This window comes from Musca domestica, unplaced genomic scaffold (assembly GCF_030504385.1).
Source record: "Musca domestica strain aabys unplaced genomic scaffold, Musca_domestica.polishedcontigs.V.1.1 27, whole genome shotgun sequence".
Classification (NCBI taxonomy): Eukaryota; Metazoa; Arthropoda; class Insecta; order Diptera; family Muscidae; genus Musca; species Musca domestica.
The window spans coordinates 5,650,647-5,664,607 of NW_026712286.1; the positions used below are offsets into that span (position 1 = coordinate 5,650,647).

Consider the following 13,961-nt stretch of genomic DNA (forward strand, 5'->3'; position numbering starts at 1 on the left):
AAAAATGCCGAATATTGGGTGATATCGTTATGTGGAGGCTATATGAAAACGTTGGCCGACAAGGCCTATTTACGAACTTAACCTGCCTACTGGCAAAATATACAAGTGTGTAAAATTTTTGCCCTCTATCTTAATTTGTTTGAAAGCGTGATTACAACAGGCAGACAGAAACACAAATGGACAGACGGTCAACGTTAAATAGACTTCGAATTTTACACCGATCATGAATATATTCTTTGTTAGGTCTGACATGAATAGTTACAAATGGAGTTACAAACAGAATGACAAAATTAATATGCCCTCCATAGAATGGTGAGAGGGTAAAAAAAATATTTGAAAACTAGTAGATTCTTGCATGTTCTGGAACAGAGCATACCATACCTCTTCCAAAAATATTCTATTAAAAACCCTCCCAAAAATAATCTCTAAAGGTGAGGGTACATAAGCAGCTTGGCATCATGGCTAGACATATTAATGTCAAATTATAAGGGGAAACGGCGGCAGGATTCGAGTGCGGCTCTGACATTCCTTTATGATATGTCACTAAATATGCCATGCCATGACTTTAAGTTGCCTATGTAACCTCTCCTTAAAAATCTTTACGAAAATAAAATTTCCTGAAAATATTTTTTGAAAAAAAATATGTTTTTGAATGTCAAATGATATGGCTTTTAAAAAAAGAATATTTGAAAAAGTTACTTTTTAAGAATTTCAGCAAATTTTTTTTCAAAATTCCAGAATATATTCATTCTCCACAAAGTTTAGGAGGATTTAATATCCTCAACCAATAGTTATGTCTTTGATACTGGCTCAGCAAATGTCCAGTAGACAAAAGGAATATTTTTCAAAAAATTCTAAAAAATTAATAACCAGATCTTACATTTAAAAAAAGAACCTGCAAGTAATAAAAAAAAATATTATTACTTTTTTGAGACTAACTTGGGCATGACATATCAGGCACACATGTGAAATATGAGACACACTTTTTGCGTTTCAAGTGGTTTCGGTTACGCAGTGCGGCCTGCCGACAGTCCTGATTGTTGTAAAAAATATGGTATTGAATTCGTCGTAGAATTGTTTCTGTTTGAAGTCGTAAAAATTGTCGCCTTTGTTTACATTACGATGACCACAATGTTTGGTCAGATCCGTATGGAGCCAAAATCCGCTTGTACTCAGCATAATTTTACACACACACGACCACCCACCCATACAGACATCAATACATAACAACTCATTGGCAAGCCTTCCACTACTACTACTCTCGAGTGCATCATGGATGCATTTTTGCGCCATAACTGTGTGTGTGTGTGTGTATGATTATGTTTTTGTTATGTATTTCACAAAGAGCCTGCTCAAATGAGAATTTTCATGTCTCATTGAATTTCGTCACAGATCTAATTGAGACTTCGTAAGAGCAAGAACGGCCAATGTTCTTTCATTCATTGTTTTTGGAAAACAAAATTAAGAGTCCAAGAAAACCAAAACAAGTAACAACAAATTTATTTATTTCTGTGTTTTGTTGTTGTATTTTTTCGTTTTGTTTTTTGTTTTAATGATAATAATTATTCTAAAAACTAAAATATGGATTTTCGAAAAACACACTTGGAAGCGTCCAGCAGCAGCAGCAGTGACAACACATCGCCGCACAAGAAACATTTAAGTTTGGAGGCAAGACACACATTGGCCCTGTAAGTAAAGGAACCTGGAACCTTTAAGGTATCTTTAAATACATTTAAATTTTATTATTTACAAATAAAACACAAATGTTTGGATTTCGGTGCTAATAAGAAAAAAATCATTAAAGAACTGACTCATACCATAAACAAACTCTGGCTGAATATCATATTTATCGCGGGTAAACTAAATTGTGCCGTTGTGTTTTGTAAAGTGAATAAGTCAAGTTGTATAAAAAATTAAATTTTGAAAAAAATAATGGTTGTTGTAGATCGAAACTGTTGTAAAATGAACAAAAGATCAGCACTCAGTGAAATAATAAATTGTAAAACTTTACCTAGAACCAATTATCGATTTTTGGCTTTCCAAACCAAAATCGATTTCCATTTTAAGTTTCTCCAGGCAGATGATAGGATCAATTGTTTGACTTTTTGGTGGGCAGTATTAAAAAATAGGCAAAACACGTAAAATGGTATCAGTCGGTGTTGCCGACAGATGTATAGTCTCAGCCCTGAGTTTTGTATGATTTTTTCAAACAGTTGACCCTTTATTGGGAGATGTTCCAAAGCAGGTGGCCAATATTGACCAATTCGTATCTAACCAAAAACGGATATAAATATTATAACGTGCCGGATTTGGACTATCGACTATAGAGTTGGACCTCCTATACTTTATATGAGAATTTTGGGAAAATGTAGACATATGCATGGGGTAGCAGATATGGCGGATCGAAGTATTTCATTTCTATACTTCATTCATACAGATATATTGGTATGTGCACTATTTGAAGGAAATCAAATATTTATATCCAATTTTATGCAAAATAATAAATTTCGATAATTGCCATATTCATATTAGATTTCCAGTTAAGAAAAATACAGGGTGAGATGAAGAAACTGCAACCAACTTCAGACTGCTCTCAATTCTAAGTCACTCGTCTGACAGCTGTTACAATTATTCCAGTGACAGCTCATTATATTGTCTGCAAGCGTACAAAAGCATTTTGGTGAGAATTTTCCAGAAAAAAAGTTATTCGTGTGAAGTGTGATTCAGGTGTGATTTCTTTATATTTGGCTGAAAAACCACAAATGGCTATCGTTAGAGCACTCCAGCATTTAAATGTGAATAACTCATTTGTGTCTCGTACCATCGCTCGTTACTGCTACCGATACTGGTAGCGTAGGCACGACGCCAAGGAAGTGGACGGAAGAAAACAGCAACATCAGCAGAAATGGTTCGAAAATTAAAGAAGCGACTTGATCGCAATGGCCGAAAAATGGCTCGTGAGCTGAACATATCGCAATATTCCATTCGGCAAATATTGAAAAATGAGCTCGGGGTAATGCCATTGAAATTCCAAAAAGTGCAAGAACTTACAACGCAACAGAAAGAAAATGGACTCAAAGGGAGCTAAAGAGTTGCTCGGCGATGGTGTGTTTACAAAATGAGGTTCCTCGCTTCATTTCCAGCGCACAATGGCCAGCAAAATCTCCGGATACCAATTCGTTATTTTATGAGATTCATAGATACTCAAAATGTTGACCCTTTGTGTTGGAGGTACCAAAAGGACTGCATCCTCACACCAGACATTGGGTTAATAAAAATATGGGGATGTGTGTAATTGGAAAAGAACTGGATGCATATTTCGGATTTTATGATCGTGTTGGTTATTCAAAACTTTGACCCTCTGTGGGAGAGGTACCAGAAGGTACGGTCCGATCTTTACTATCTTTATAACACATCTTGTGTTGATGGAAATATTGAGATGTAGCAAATCTGAATGGAATCGGATATTAATTCGCTATTTATGAGATTCAGGGATATTCAAAAATTTGACCTTTTCTGGGGAGGTATCGGAAGAAGTGGGCCGATATATTCTATCTTCACATCAGACCTTGAGTTAATAAACATATTGTGATATGTGTAATTTGAAGACAATCGGACTGTTTTTTTTCACATTTTTAAAGAGGTATAATGGTTCTAAATTTTTACCCTTTGTGGGGGAGGTACTTGATGGAGAGGGCCGATATTGTTCATTTTCGCCTCTGACCTAGCACATATATTAGGCTTTGCAAAGCTGAAGCAAAATTGGCTCACTTTTTCCCTTTCTGTGCAGAATTTTTTTTTAATTTCGACCTTTTGTGTGGAGTTGTAGAAGGATTGGACCCATATTGCCCATCGCCGAACTCGATCTAAGTTTGACAATAATATTACGATGTACCAAGTTTCGATCAAATCGGATATTCCCTTCGAGAGTTATCGTGCACACCAGCCAGACAGAAAGATAGACGGACGGACCTCGCTAGACTAACTCCAAATGTCCTGAAACGGATTTGGTCAAAAGAAATTTAGGGTCTAAAACCGTTATTTCGAGAAGGAACGTTTTTACGGTAACAAATGATATATACCCTCTCTAGTCATATGGCTGAGGGTATAAAAAACTAAAAATTTATTAGTCGATGTATATTTTCCGTTTGTATAAAAATAAGTCGGCCTAAAATCTGTGATCTCGTGGTCAGAAATTAATTGCGAAATGTCGAGACAAAATTCCACTTCAACTTAAAAGGCTTATCGAAATACGACCTATATATCCCTTACGGAAAAGTTAGTAGGCCTAATAGCATGTTTACAGTGAACCGTTTTAACGGAATAGTTGACCAATCAACATAAATTTATATTTACACAAATCAGATATGGTAACCAGTTACAGCGAAATTTTACGAGGTATATTGCAGAAAAATGCAGAACTGTATATGTTTATATTAAAATAATAGGTATAACAGAGTATATTCGATATTCGAACCTGATTATTTTATGTCTTTGTTATGTAAAAGATTTAGAAAAGCTAATGGTTTTAAATTTGTCACTTCCAATCCTCAAAAACATTCATAAAGATGATAAGCAGGTGAAAAGCTCCAATGTAAACATGCTATAAACCTTCAACTACACATGGTAGAAGAATACAGGTAAATGCATTAACGCTTGGGAACATTGATATGTCAAAAAATTTTAAATGTTTTTTTCAAATATAATTAGATTTTTACTAGTTTTCTTATACGATGTCATTCGGAGGTTATTATAATTCGTGTTTTTCAACAATTTTTACAAATTTAAATAATTTTTCATTCAACATTTTCAATTCTAAAATTAGTTTGACAGTTCATTCTACACCTAAACTGACATGGGCTTTTACCTTCATTTTTTCTTCTTCCAGGGAATCTGCTCGTAAAATACGTTGCAACATTAAGTCCAGCATTTTTATACCGGTAAGTAAGGATCTCAGTCATTTAATACTTGCCATTTACCATCATTTTTTTTTTTCAGAAAATACCTATCAATAGCCAAAAAAAGTATCCATGGATTTCAAAAAAGAGTCCGCCCAATGTGATGCAGCCATTAAATAGTTATTCTAGCATTGTAGGAAACTCCAAAATAAACTCTGAGCGCAATTTCCCACAACAACAAAAGTCCACAAGAAAAGACGGATTTCGGCGCCCAAGAAGACAAATTCAATTTAAAGGTGGCAATAAATTAAAAGCAATTCGTCGACGATTTGAGAGAATCTATGGAGGAAATAAACTAATAAAGGAGTTGAATTCGAGGGAAGAGGAACTGGAGATTCGGAGGAATAATAACACAGCCAAGAGAGAACTGGAAAAATATTCCGCCATTGAGAATACCTTAAAGAATATGGGTTTGGCAATTAGCTCAGCAGATGATCACGATGAAGACAGTGATGTAGAAATTGGAATACTTACGGAAGCCACAGAGGATATAGGCAAATCAAATCAGGCAGATGATTTTAGAGATATAATTGATTTAAACAGTTCAACAGAAGAGTTACAGGAAACTCTGAACTCCAAGCAATCTCAAACGAACGAAATAATTGATTTAAATGATTCCCTGGAGGATGTCATTGTTCTAGATCAACATGTGATTACCGTGCAACACAGTTCCCCCGACAAAAGCTTTGCCCCACAGGCCGTTAATGAGGTTTATAGTTTCATAAAGTCCTTATCGGAGGCAGGTGAATTTCAAGAACTTCTGACCAAATCCATTGCTGTTTATCCTGCCTCAGAACTGGATAAGGCAATTCTGAGTGATATGCAGTCTATTGAGAATTCGATTTATGATTTTGCAATTGCTCTGCATAAAACCTATGAGGATTTGGACGTTTTGGAGTATGAACAAAGGTGAGATTTCTGGAAGAAAATATCTGCAGAAAATAAATTATGGGTGGAATATGTGATGCCGGGTGGTATCAAATCCTTGAAAGTTAAATGTTTTGAAAATGGAAGACAATATTTGGCTTCTTTTGTAGAATTGCTGACATAAGGTGGCATCTATTGTAAAATATATGTCATTAGGTGTCATCTAGCTTCAAATAGATTTCAATTATGAGATGCCAATATTTCGAAAGTAGATGGATTCAGATTCCATCTATTCTAAAATGGATGACCTTAGGTGGAATCTATTTTAAAGAAGATGTCATTTGGAGGCATCTATTATACAGTATTATAAAGATGTCATCTATTTTACGATAGCTGTACTCAGATGACATCTAGTCAAAAAGAGATGACCTCATATGACATCTACTTTTAAGTAGATGTCACCGGGTGGCACCTGGCCTCTCATCTGAGGCTATCTACTTTAAAAAAAAAACTGCCCCTGAGATATTCAATTTTAGAATATAAGTCTGCTGAGTTCATCTATTTAAAAAAAGTTGTCACCTGGTGACATCTACTTAGAAACAGGTTCTCTCTGATGACTTTTTTAAAGTAGATAGACTCCAAGACATATTTTCGAATATCGATGGCCTCAGATGACATCTAATTTAAAACAAATGTCATCAGGTGGCATCTCTATTTTTGATTAGATGTCACCAGGTGGCAACTACTTTTAAGTAGATGAACTCAGAAAACATCTATAGAATACCTCAGGGTCATCGATTTTAAAGTAGATGGCCTCTGATTAGAGATCAGGTGCCACCCGGTGACATCTACTTTAAAATAGGTTAACTCAGAAGATATCTACTCGAAATGAGATGACATCAGTTCGAAAGTAGACGGTCTAAGAAGTCACCTATTTCAAAGTAGATAGCCTCAGATGAGATCTATTCTAAATATATGTCATTGGGTGGCTCGGAAGTCATCTATTCGAAAAAGATGCCCTCAGACTTCATCTGGGGCTGGTTATTTTAAAGTAGATGACCATAGATAACATCTACTCGCAAATAGTTGACCTCAGATGACATCTATTTCAAAATAGATAATCTCCAGGTGACACAGATTAGAGTTAAGGTGACATCTACTTAAAAAAAGTAAACTAAGAAGATATCTATTCGAAAAGAGATGATCACAGATGACGTCAATTCAAAGGTAGATGGCGTCAAGAAGCAGTTACTTCAATGTAAATGGCCTCAGATGAGATATATTCTAAATAGATGTCATTGGGTGGCATATATTTTATAGTAGATGAACTCCAAAAACAACTATTCGATAATAGATGACCTCAGACGTCATCAGGAGGCAGCTATTTTAAAGTAGATGGCCTTAGATAACATCTATTCGCAAACAGGAGACCTCAGATGACATCTAATTCAAAATAGATAAACTCCGAAGACATATTTTCAAAGATAGATGTCACCAGGTAGTTGTCACCATGTGGCATTTATTTTAAAGAGAATAAGGTTGCATCTATTTCAAAGTAGATGACAACTCCACCAAAATTGATTACCTCCAGCGGCATCTATTTCAAAGTAGATGACCTCAGGTGACCTTTATTATAAAATAGATGGCATATATTTAAAAGTCGATTACCTCAGATAGCTTCTTTTTTGAAATTGATGACCTCACATGGCATCAATAACTTCAAGGATTGTCATCTACCAAATCTTCTTAAATACAAAAATTTGAAACAATTTCGTGGGTAAATGTGACTAGGACATCTATTGTAGAAAGATCAACTCTGTCATCCTCTCTCTCTTAATAGACGAGCCTCGAAATATATGACCACTAATGTCATCTATTTTCTGAAGTACCACCTTTAAATCCTTGTATCCAAGGGATTAGATTCTCAGGCGCCATCTATTTGCCAGTTTAGATTCTCTAACGCCATCTACATCTGAATAAATGAATTTAAATCAAATTTATTAAATTCTAATAAGATTTTCACTTTTTTCTCTCTTCTAGGAAAATTTCTGAAAAATACATCCTCCCTCATCGGCTTAATCCAATGGAAACCTTAGAAATCCCTAAAACACTGGACCAACGACATCAATGTCTGGAGATTTCAAAGGAGGATGAGGTGAAAGACCAACACAGATTTTCAACACCAGATAAGACACAAGAGGCTCATCAAACAAGTAAACCCATGGAAGAAAAGCAAATTGAGGTATCATCAAACAGCAACCCGGAGGAACATGTCGGTACCTCATGCGACCCGTCATCTGACAATCCAGCATCTATTCTCACTGTTCATAGATGTAGTGTAATAAATCATACCGGTAAATGTCAGTCGGACACATGTCACACCTTAAATCTTTCCGGCGAACAGAGAAGTGGAGATTTTACCAGCCCGCAAGATGTGACGGAATCTCAAAACGCCAATGATGTTAATAATCGAATTTCTTCAAAACATGATTCACTTGGAGGAAGCGAAGATTCCACCAATCAGGAAACTGTGCCAGAATCTCAAAGCCAAAGTGAGGCTAATGAAGAACGTAATTCTAAAATTTCTTCAAAACACGAACTATATTCTCCTCGAGAATCTGTGGTCCATGAAATACGTGATTCTCCGTATTTAAGGCATGTTCTTAATTTATGCCAAGGAGGCTCAGCACATGAGGCGTTACTCTCATCTGTCCTGCTGTCCAAGGAAAATAATGATGCTCTTCTACAAGATCAGGGAACTGAAAATAAATTGGTTACGAGTCATCAACTCAGTTGGGCGCCAGATTTAAATCCCTCTCATCCGAATGAAATATCTAACATCGAAACGGGTCAAGAGGCAAAGATATGTGAAATTCCTGGCCAACAAGGCCCCCAACCATCTCAGGGAGATATGCTCCGAAACTCAGGTGTAATAGCCCTGAACACCACAACAAAACCCAAATGTGAATCATCCAGAAGTTGTCAAAATCTAGAAAAGGTTTTGAATCCCAAAAAGCATATGGTCTCCAAATTTCACAATCAAATGAAGGAAACCAAAACAAGCGATGCTTTACTCACATCCCAAATGCATCCGACACCAACTCACACACCAGATTTTAGTACAGCCTTCGAAAAGATGCCTAGGGAAGCAGAGAGCCCTGCAAATTCGAAAAGCGATTTCCTTAAAAATCCTGCCCATAAATTGGATGACAGTCTCACCATGCAAGGAGTGCCGAGTGAAGGGGCATCTTTTTCGAGTACACCTGCACACCCTGCCCAGAGATTGGATAACACGACCGTTACCAAAGAAATATCCAAGGATCTAACAAGTCATCCAAATTCTACACCATCTTCTGATTCACAGATGAACTATGCTCCTGGATTTGAAAACAGTATGCCCGTGAAAAATATGCCAAAGGAAGCGAGGGTAGAGTTTAATTCAAAGCCGCATCGGAAAACCAGACTTGATGTTGACACTATTAGCAAAGAGTTTCCAAATTTCCAGGACACCCAAATATCAACTCCTCAGTTTCAAGTTTCAAACTTGGAACCCACAGACACTCACAACCAGGTTTACAGCAGTTGTAAGGAAACGGCTACCACTAAAAAAGTTCAAAATCTCCCGGATAATTTAATGGCGCCCAAGCAGGGATATACTCCCAAAACACAATCAGGCTTTGAAGCCACGTCTACTTCCACTCAGGCTCTTAGCAATTGTATGGAAACGACAACAACTGGAAACACACAAAATCTTCCGGATAATTTATTGGCGCCCAAGCAGGGATATAATCCTAAAACACAATCAGGCTTAGAACCCATGCCAACTAACACCCAGGCTATTAGCAATTCTATGGAAACGACAAAAACTGCTAACACTCGAAATCTCCCTGATAATTTAATGGCGCCCAAGCAAGTCAATAAAGCCAAGAAGAGGGCAAGCTCGTTGGAAGCCCTGTTATCCATACAGGAAGCAAAAAAATCTGCAATTTCGAATATTCCAGCCAAGAAAATGAAGTCTATGTCTAAAAAGAAAAAAATGCAGAATGTGGGGGACCATCAAAATACGGCTAATCCTCTCAGAACAACACCGACTTCAAGGGATAAAAACCCAACTAGTAATACGAGAATACAACATTCTTCAACTCCTCCTCGTCTCAAAGAACCTTCGATGCACAATTTTTCCACCAACCACCCATGCAATCTGCCCGCCATCACCACAAATGACCCCTGTCAAAACAGAGAACAGAGAATAGCTAATTCTAACCAAAAACAGCTAGAATATGTGCCAACTAACTACCCATGTTACGATCGGACATTTGCCCATTCAGAAACGCCAGGAGGACGGCCACAACAACAAAATTATGCACTCCATTCTCCTGGCGCTTCATCGATCCGAAACGATCTAAATTCAGAACGGCTAAAGGGGTCTAACTCATCATATTCTGTACCGCCGTCTGTAGGTCATCCACAACAACAGCAACAAAACAAACAACAGAGTATACCGACTGCAATTGGGTCTGCGATACAAAACGATCAAAGTCATAATCAGCCAATGACTGTCTCACCAACCCATCATGTGATACCTGTGGGGCTACACCAATCACAACACCGCCCACCTTCGAAATCTCAGCCCCAGATCTCCCATTCAGCAGTGCCTAACCTTCATTCACCGCATTTCCAACATCCGTCCCGAAAAACACACTCAGAACACATTCCGCCTACTTCCCATTTACCTCTTAGCAACCAGCCAGGAGTATATCACCAACACCTAAGAAGATCCCCAGCATCTAACACCTCTGTGGGTCCACCTGATTTCCTTCACCCTTTACCAAGGGAGGCCTTCACATCATATCCCTTAGCATCAACACCAAATCAACATATTCCCCATGGAAATCCGACGTATCCAATTCAATGTGGTCCCTACAATCCAAACCATCCAACACCTACCCCACATCACATAACCTACAATTCGTCAATACCTACATTTCCCGCTGAGCAAATGCACTCTGAGTTGCCCTTTCCTCCATATCCTCAACATTTTGAGATACCTCCACCACCCGACCCCCAATTATGTGCTCAGCTTCCAGGTCATAGTTTTCCGCCATATCCCTGTGGCTATGACATGAAAGCTCCACCACCTCCAAACTGTAATCAAATTCAGCAACAAATACAACTGAGAGACCAACTGCCAGCCCATGTGATTAATTGCCGGCCGCCATCAACATCATATAATCGAAATTATTCACCTGCATTTGAACTACCACCACCTCCAATATTCAATCACCACCTGCCACCAGGTCCACTTCCACCTCCACCCTTTATTACCTCGCACTCACCTCTCCTGACACCACCGCAATCAACAGAACAGCCAACGTCAACATTTTTCCCTCCCCCACCAGCACCAGCACCAGCACCCATACAATATAATATGGCTTATTGTGGACCCAATTCGATGATGGCAATACCCATGACTCCACCCTCAGAGAATGATATTCCAATTCAAAATCCCATATCGTTTCCGCACAACAATACTCTCTTAGATGCATTTCCTCCTCCCCATCAAATCCATTCACCACAATCGTGGCCACACCATTTTCACGCTCCTCACATGTATCAGCAATGAAAGCGGGGATCTTCGGGTCGATCTAAACGTATGTTTAGACATAATAGATCCGGTATATTTTAACTTTCAATATCTTTGAGTATGCGTTACATGTGAAATCCATTGGATTTAATTTGACATAACCTCAATGGAATTGAATATTGAAATCCACAGGATTTACATATGTAAATGTTCTAATAGAGATGTGTTATCTGGAAATATTTTAATAATTTCCGTACATTTTATGCTAAAGAAATTTACACTGACAAAATAAGCGAAATGTGTAAACCTGATTTGTGAATTTGAAAAACTGTGATGTGTAAACTACCAAAGTGGGCAAGGACATTGTGGGCTTTATATCATGGTAGAAGAATATAGGTAGATGCATCAACGCATGAGAACATTGAATTTTTAAATGTTTTATCAAAAATAAGTAGATTTTTAAATGTTTTTTTACACGACGCCAATAGGAGGTTCTTATAATATGAATTTTCCAACAATTTTTTCAAATTCCAATAATTTTTCATTCAATATTTTCAATTCCAAAATCAGTTTGACAGTTCATTTTCCCAGCAGCTGTCCCGATGCGTCTACCTATATTCTTCTACCATGGCTTGATATCGTCTCTAATAGGATATTTATATTTGAGCTTTTTATCGGGTTAAAGAATATTTACAGCGACCAGAGATACGTAATTTTTTAACATAATCAGATGAATTTGCTATCCAAATAATGGATTTTATTAAGATGTGCTCAGTGTAGACAAGACTTTAAGCCTGATTTATACCGACTACTAAATTACGCCTTTTACAAAGATTTGTAATTTATTTGACATATAACCAATGGAATTGACAATCCAAGTAAGGTATTTTATCAAAACACGTTCGGTGTAAATAAGGTAAATACCTCCTTTATAAAATTTTTTTTGAGGTTATGCAATGGAATAAATAATATAAAGCCCCTTGATGTTTCAAATCCAGTTCAATGTAAACATAATATTTATTTTGAATCATTGCCATGTATTTTAAAGCTCTACTTTTGTGAATTGTTATTTCTATTTGATTTTCAGCAGTAGAAAACACGATCTGTGCTCGGTCATGTGATGCTTAACAAACACCCACATTGCATTAACAACCCCACCTATTGTTTGTATAATAAAATTGTCAAATGTAAACATATCATAATTCTATAGCAATAATTTAAATATTTTAAGACTGTACAAATTAGTTTAAGTGTAATTTTAGTGTTAATTTGTTTTTAAGCAATAAAAAATACGATTTTTTAATAAAAAAAACTGCATAACATTTCCTTTATTTGCAAAGAAAGTTAAATGGAAAAATCAAAGCATACTTCTAGGCTGTTTCATTTACGCGACTATACAGGTGGGTAATGAAGTAAATTCTTGAAGATAAAGGAATTTCATGATTTTTCATTGTGAAAAAGGACTTGTGTGATTGGAAATGGAACCTATGGAGTTTTGGAACTGATTCCAGAGCCAATTGGAATGTAATTTTGTAAAAGCCATCTGGAATTAAATTAGGGAAATTATATATCCAAGACGCTAAATTTGGCAAAGTATGACATGAAAACATTTATTTTTCTTTATGTAGGAAAAAATTCGTAAATAACAACATATTTCTTGATTTAAACTTCCATAAAACAAGGATTAATCCACAGGGGACTGGCCAATTTAATCCTTCAAGATTGGTCGAAAGGAAACAGTATTGGTTTATTTTAAAAAGCGTAGCCACTGTAAAAACTACTTTCTTAGATTTTACGTTCACACGATTTTCGGGACTTCACTCTGGAAGAAGTTCAGATTGTTAAAAGTTTGGCGATAGACCTTGTGTTTGCCAAAATTCTGTTCCATTAATGGTTATTTCGGTCCACTCCTTCTAGTGCCTTCCCAGCAAAATGTCAGGTACCTTCTGGTACCTCTCCCACAAAGGTTTAAATTTTTAAACATTTTTGAAGCCCATAAAACACGAAATTAACATCCGATTCCATTCAAAATTTTGAGTATCCATGAAGCTCATAAAACACGAAAATAACGTCCGATTCCATTCATACTTGATTCATCTCAATGTCTCCATCAACATAAGATCTGTTATAAAGATGGTAGAGATCGCACCATTTCTTCTGGTGCCTCCCCCACATAAAACGCTTAAACAAAGCGAAATAATCATCCAAATTTCTTTAAAATTCACATATCCAAATATTTTTCATAGCGCAAAATCTGTTGTTAAGATGATAGATATCTGGTAACCCGTTCTGTTACCTCAACCCCAAAGGGTAATTATTCGGAATTTATGATTTCGCATAAAGATGGATATGAATGTTCGATTTCCTTCAAATTTTGCACATACCAATATTTTTATCTGTATTATATAAAGTTTGAAAATGAAATACTTCGGTCCGCTATATCTGTCACCTCACTCATATGTCTACATTTTTCAAAAATGTGCACGTATCCCATATAAAGTATAGGAAGTAGTCGATATAGTCCAAATCTGGAACGTTGTAATATTTTTATA

The 13,961-nt window shown here is 36.6% G+C and overlaps 1 protein-coding gene across 2 annotated transcripts; it reads left to right on the top strand.

The window, feature by feature from the left end:
- Positions 1 to 941: 941 nt before the first annotated feature.
- LOC109613411 (putative uncharacterized protein DDB_G0291608) lies at positions 942 to 12,798 on the top strand. 2 transcript variants are annotated; one of them, XM_059124205.1, is made up of 4 exons: positions 942 to 1,688; positions 4,889 to 4,940; positions 4,999 to 5,867; positions 7,866 to 12,798. In XM_059124205.1, the coding sequence occupies exons 1-4, from the start codon at positions 1,582 to 1,584 to the stop codon at positions 11,446 to 11,448; spliced, it is 4,611 nt and encodes a 1,536-aa protein (XP_058980188.1). In that variant the 5' UTR covers positions 942 to 1,581; the 3' UTR covers positions 11,449 to 12,798. The 2 variants fall into 2 exon arrangements, with proteins under 2 accessions (XP_058980188.1, XP_019893728.1); XM_020038169.2 differs by having other exon boundaries at positions 1,617 to 1,716.
- The last annotated feature ends 1,163 nt before the right edge of the window (positions 12,799 to 13,961 follow it).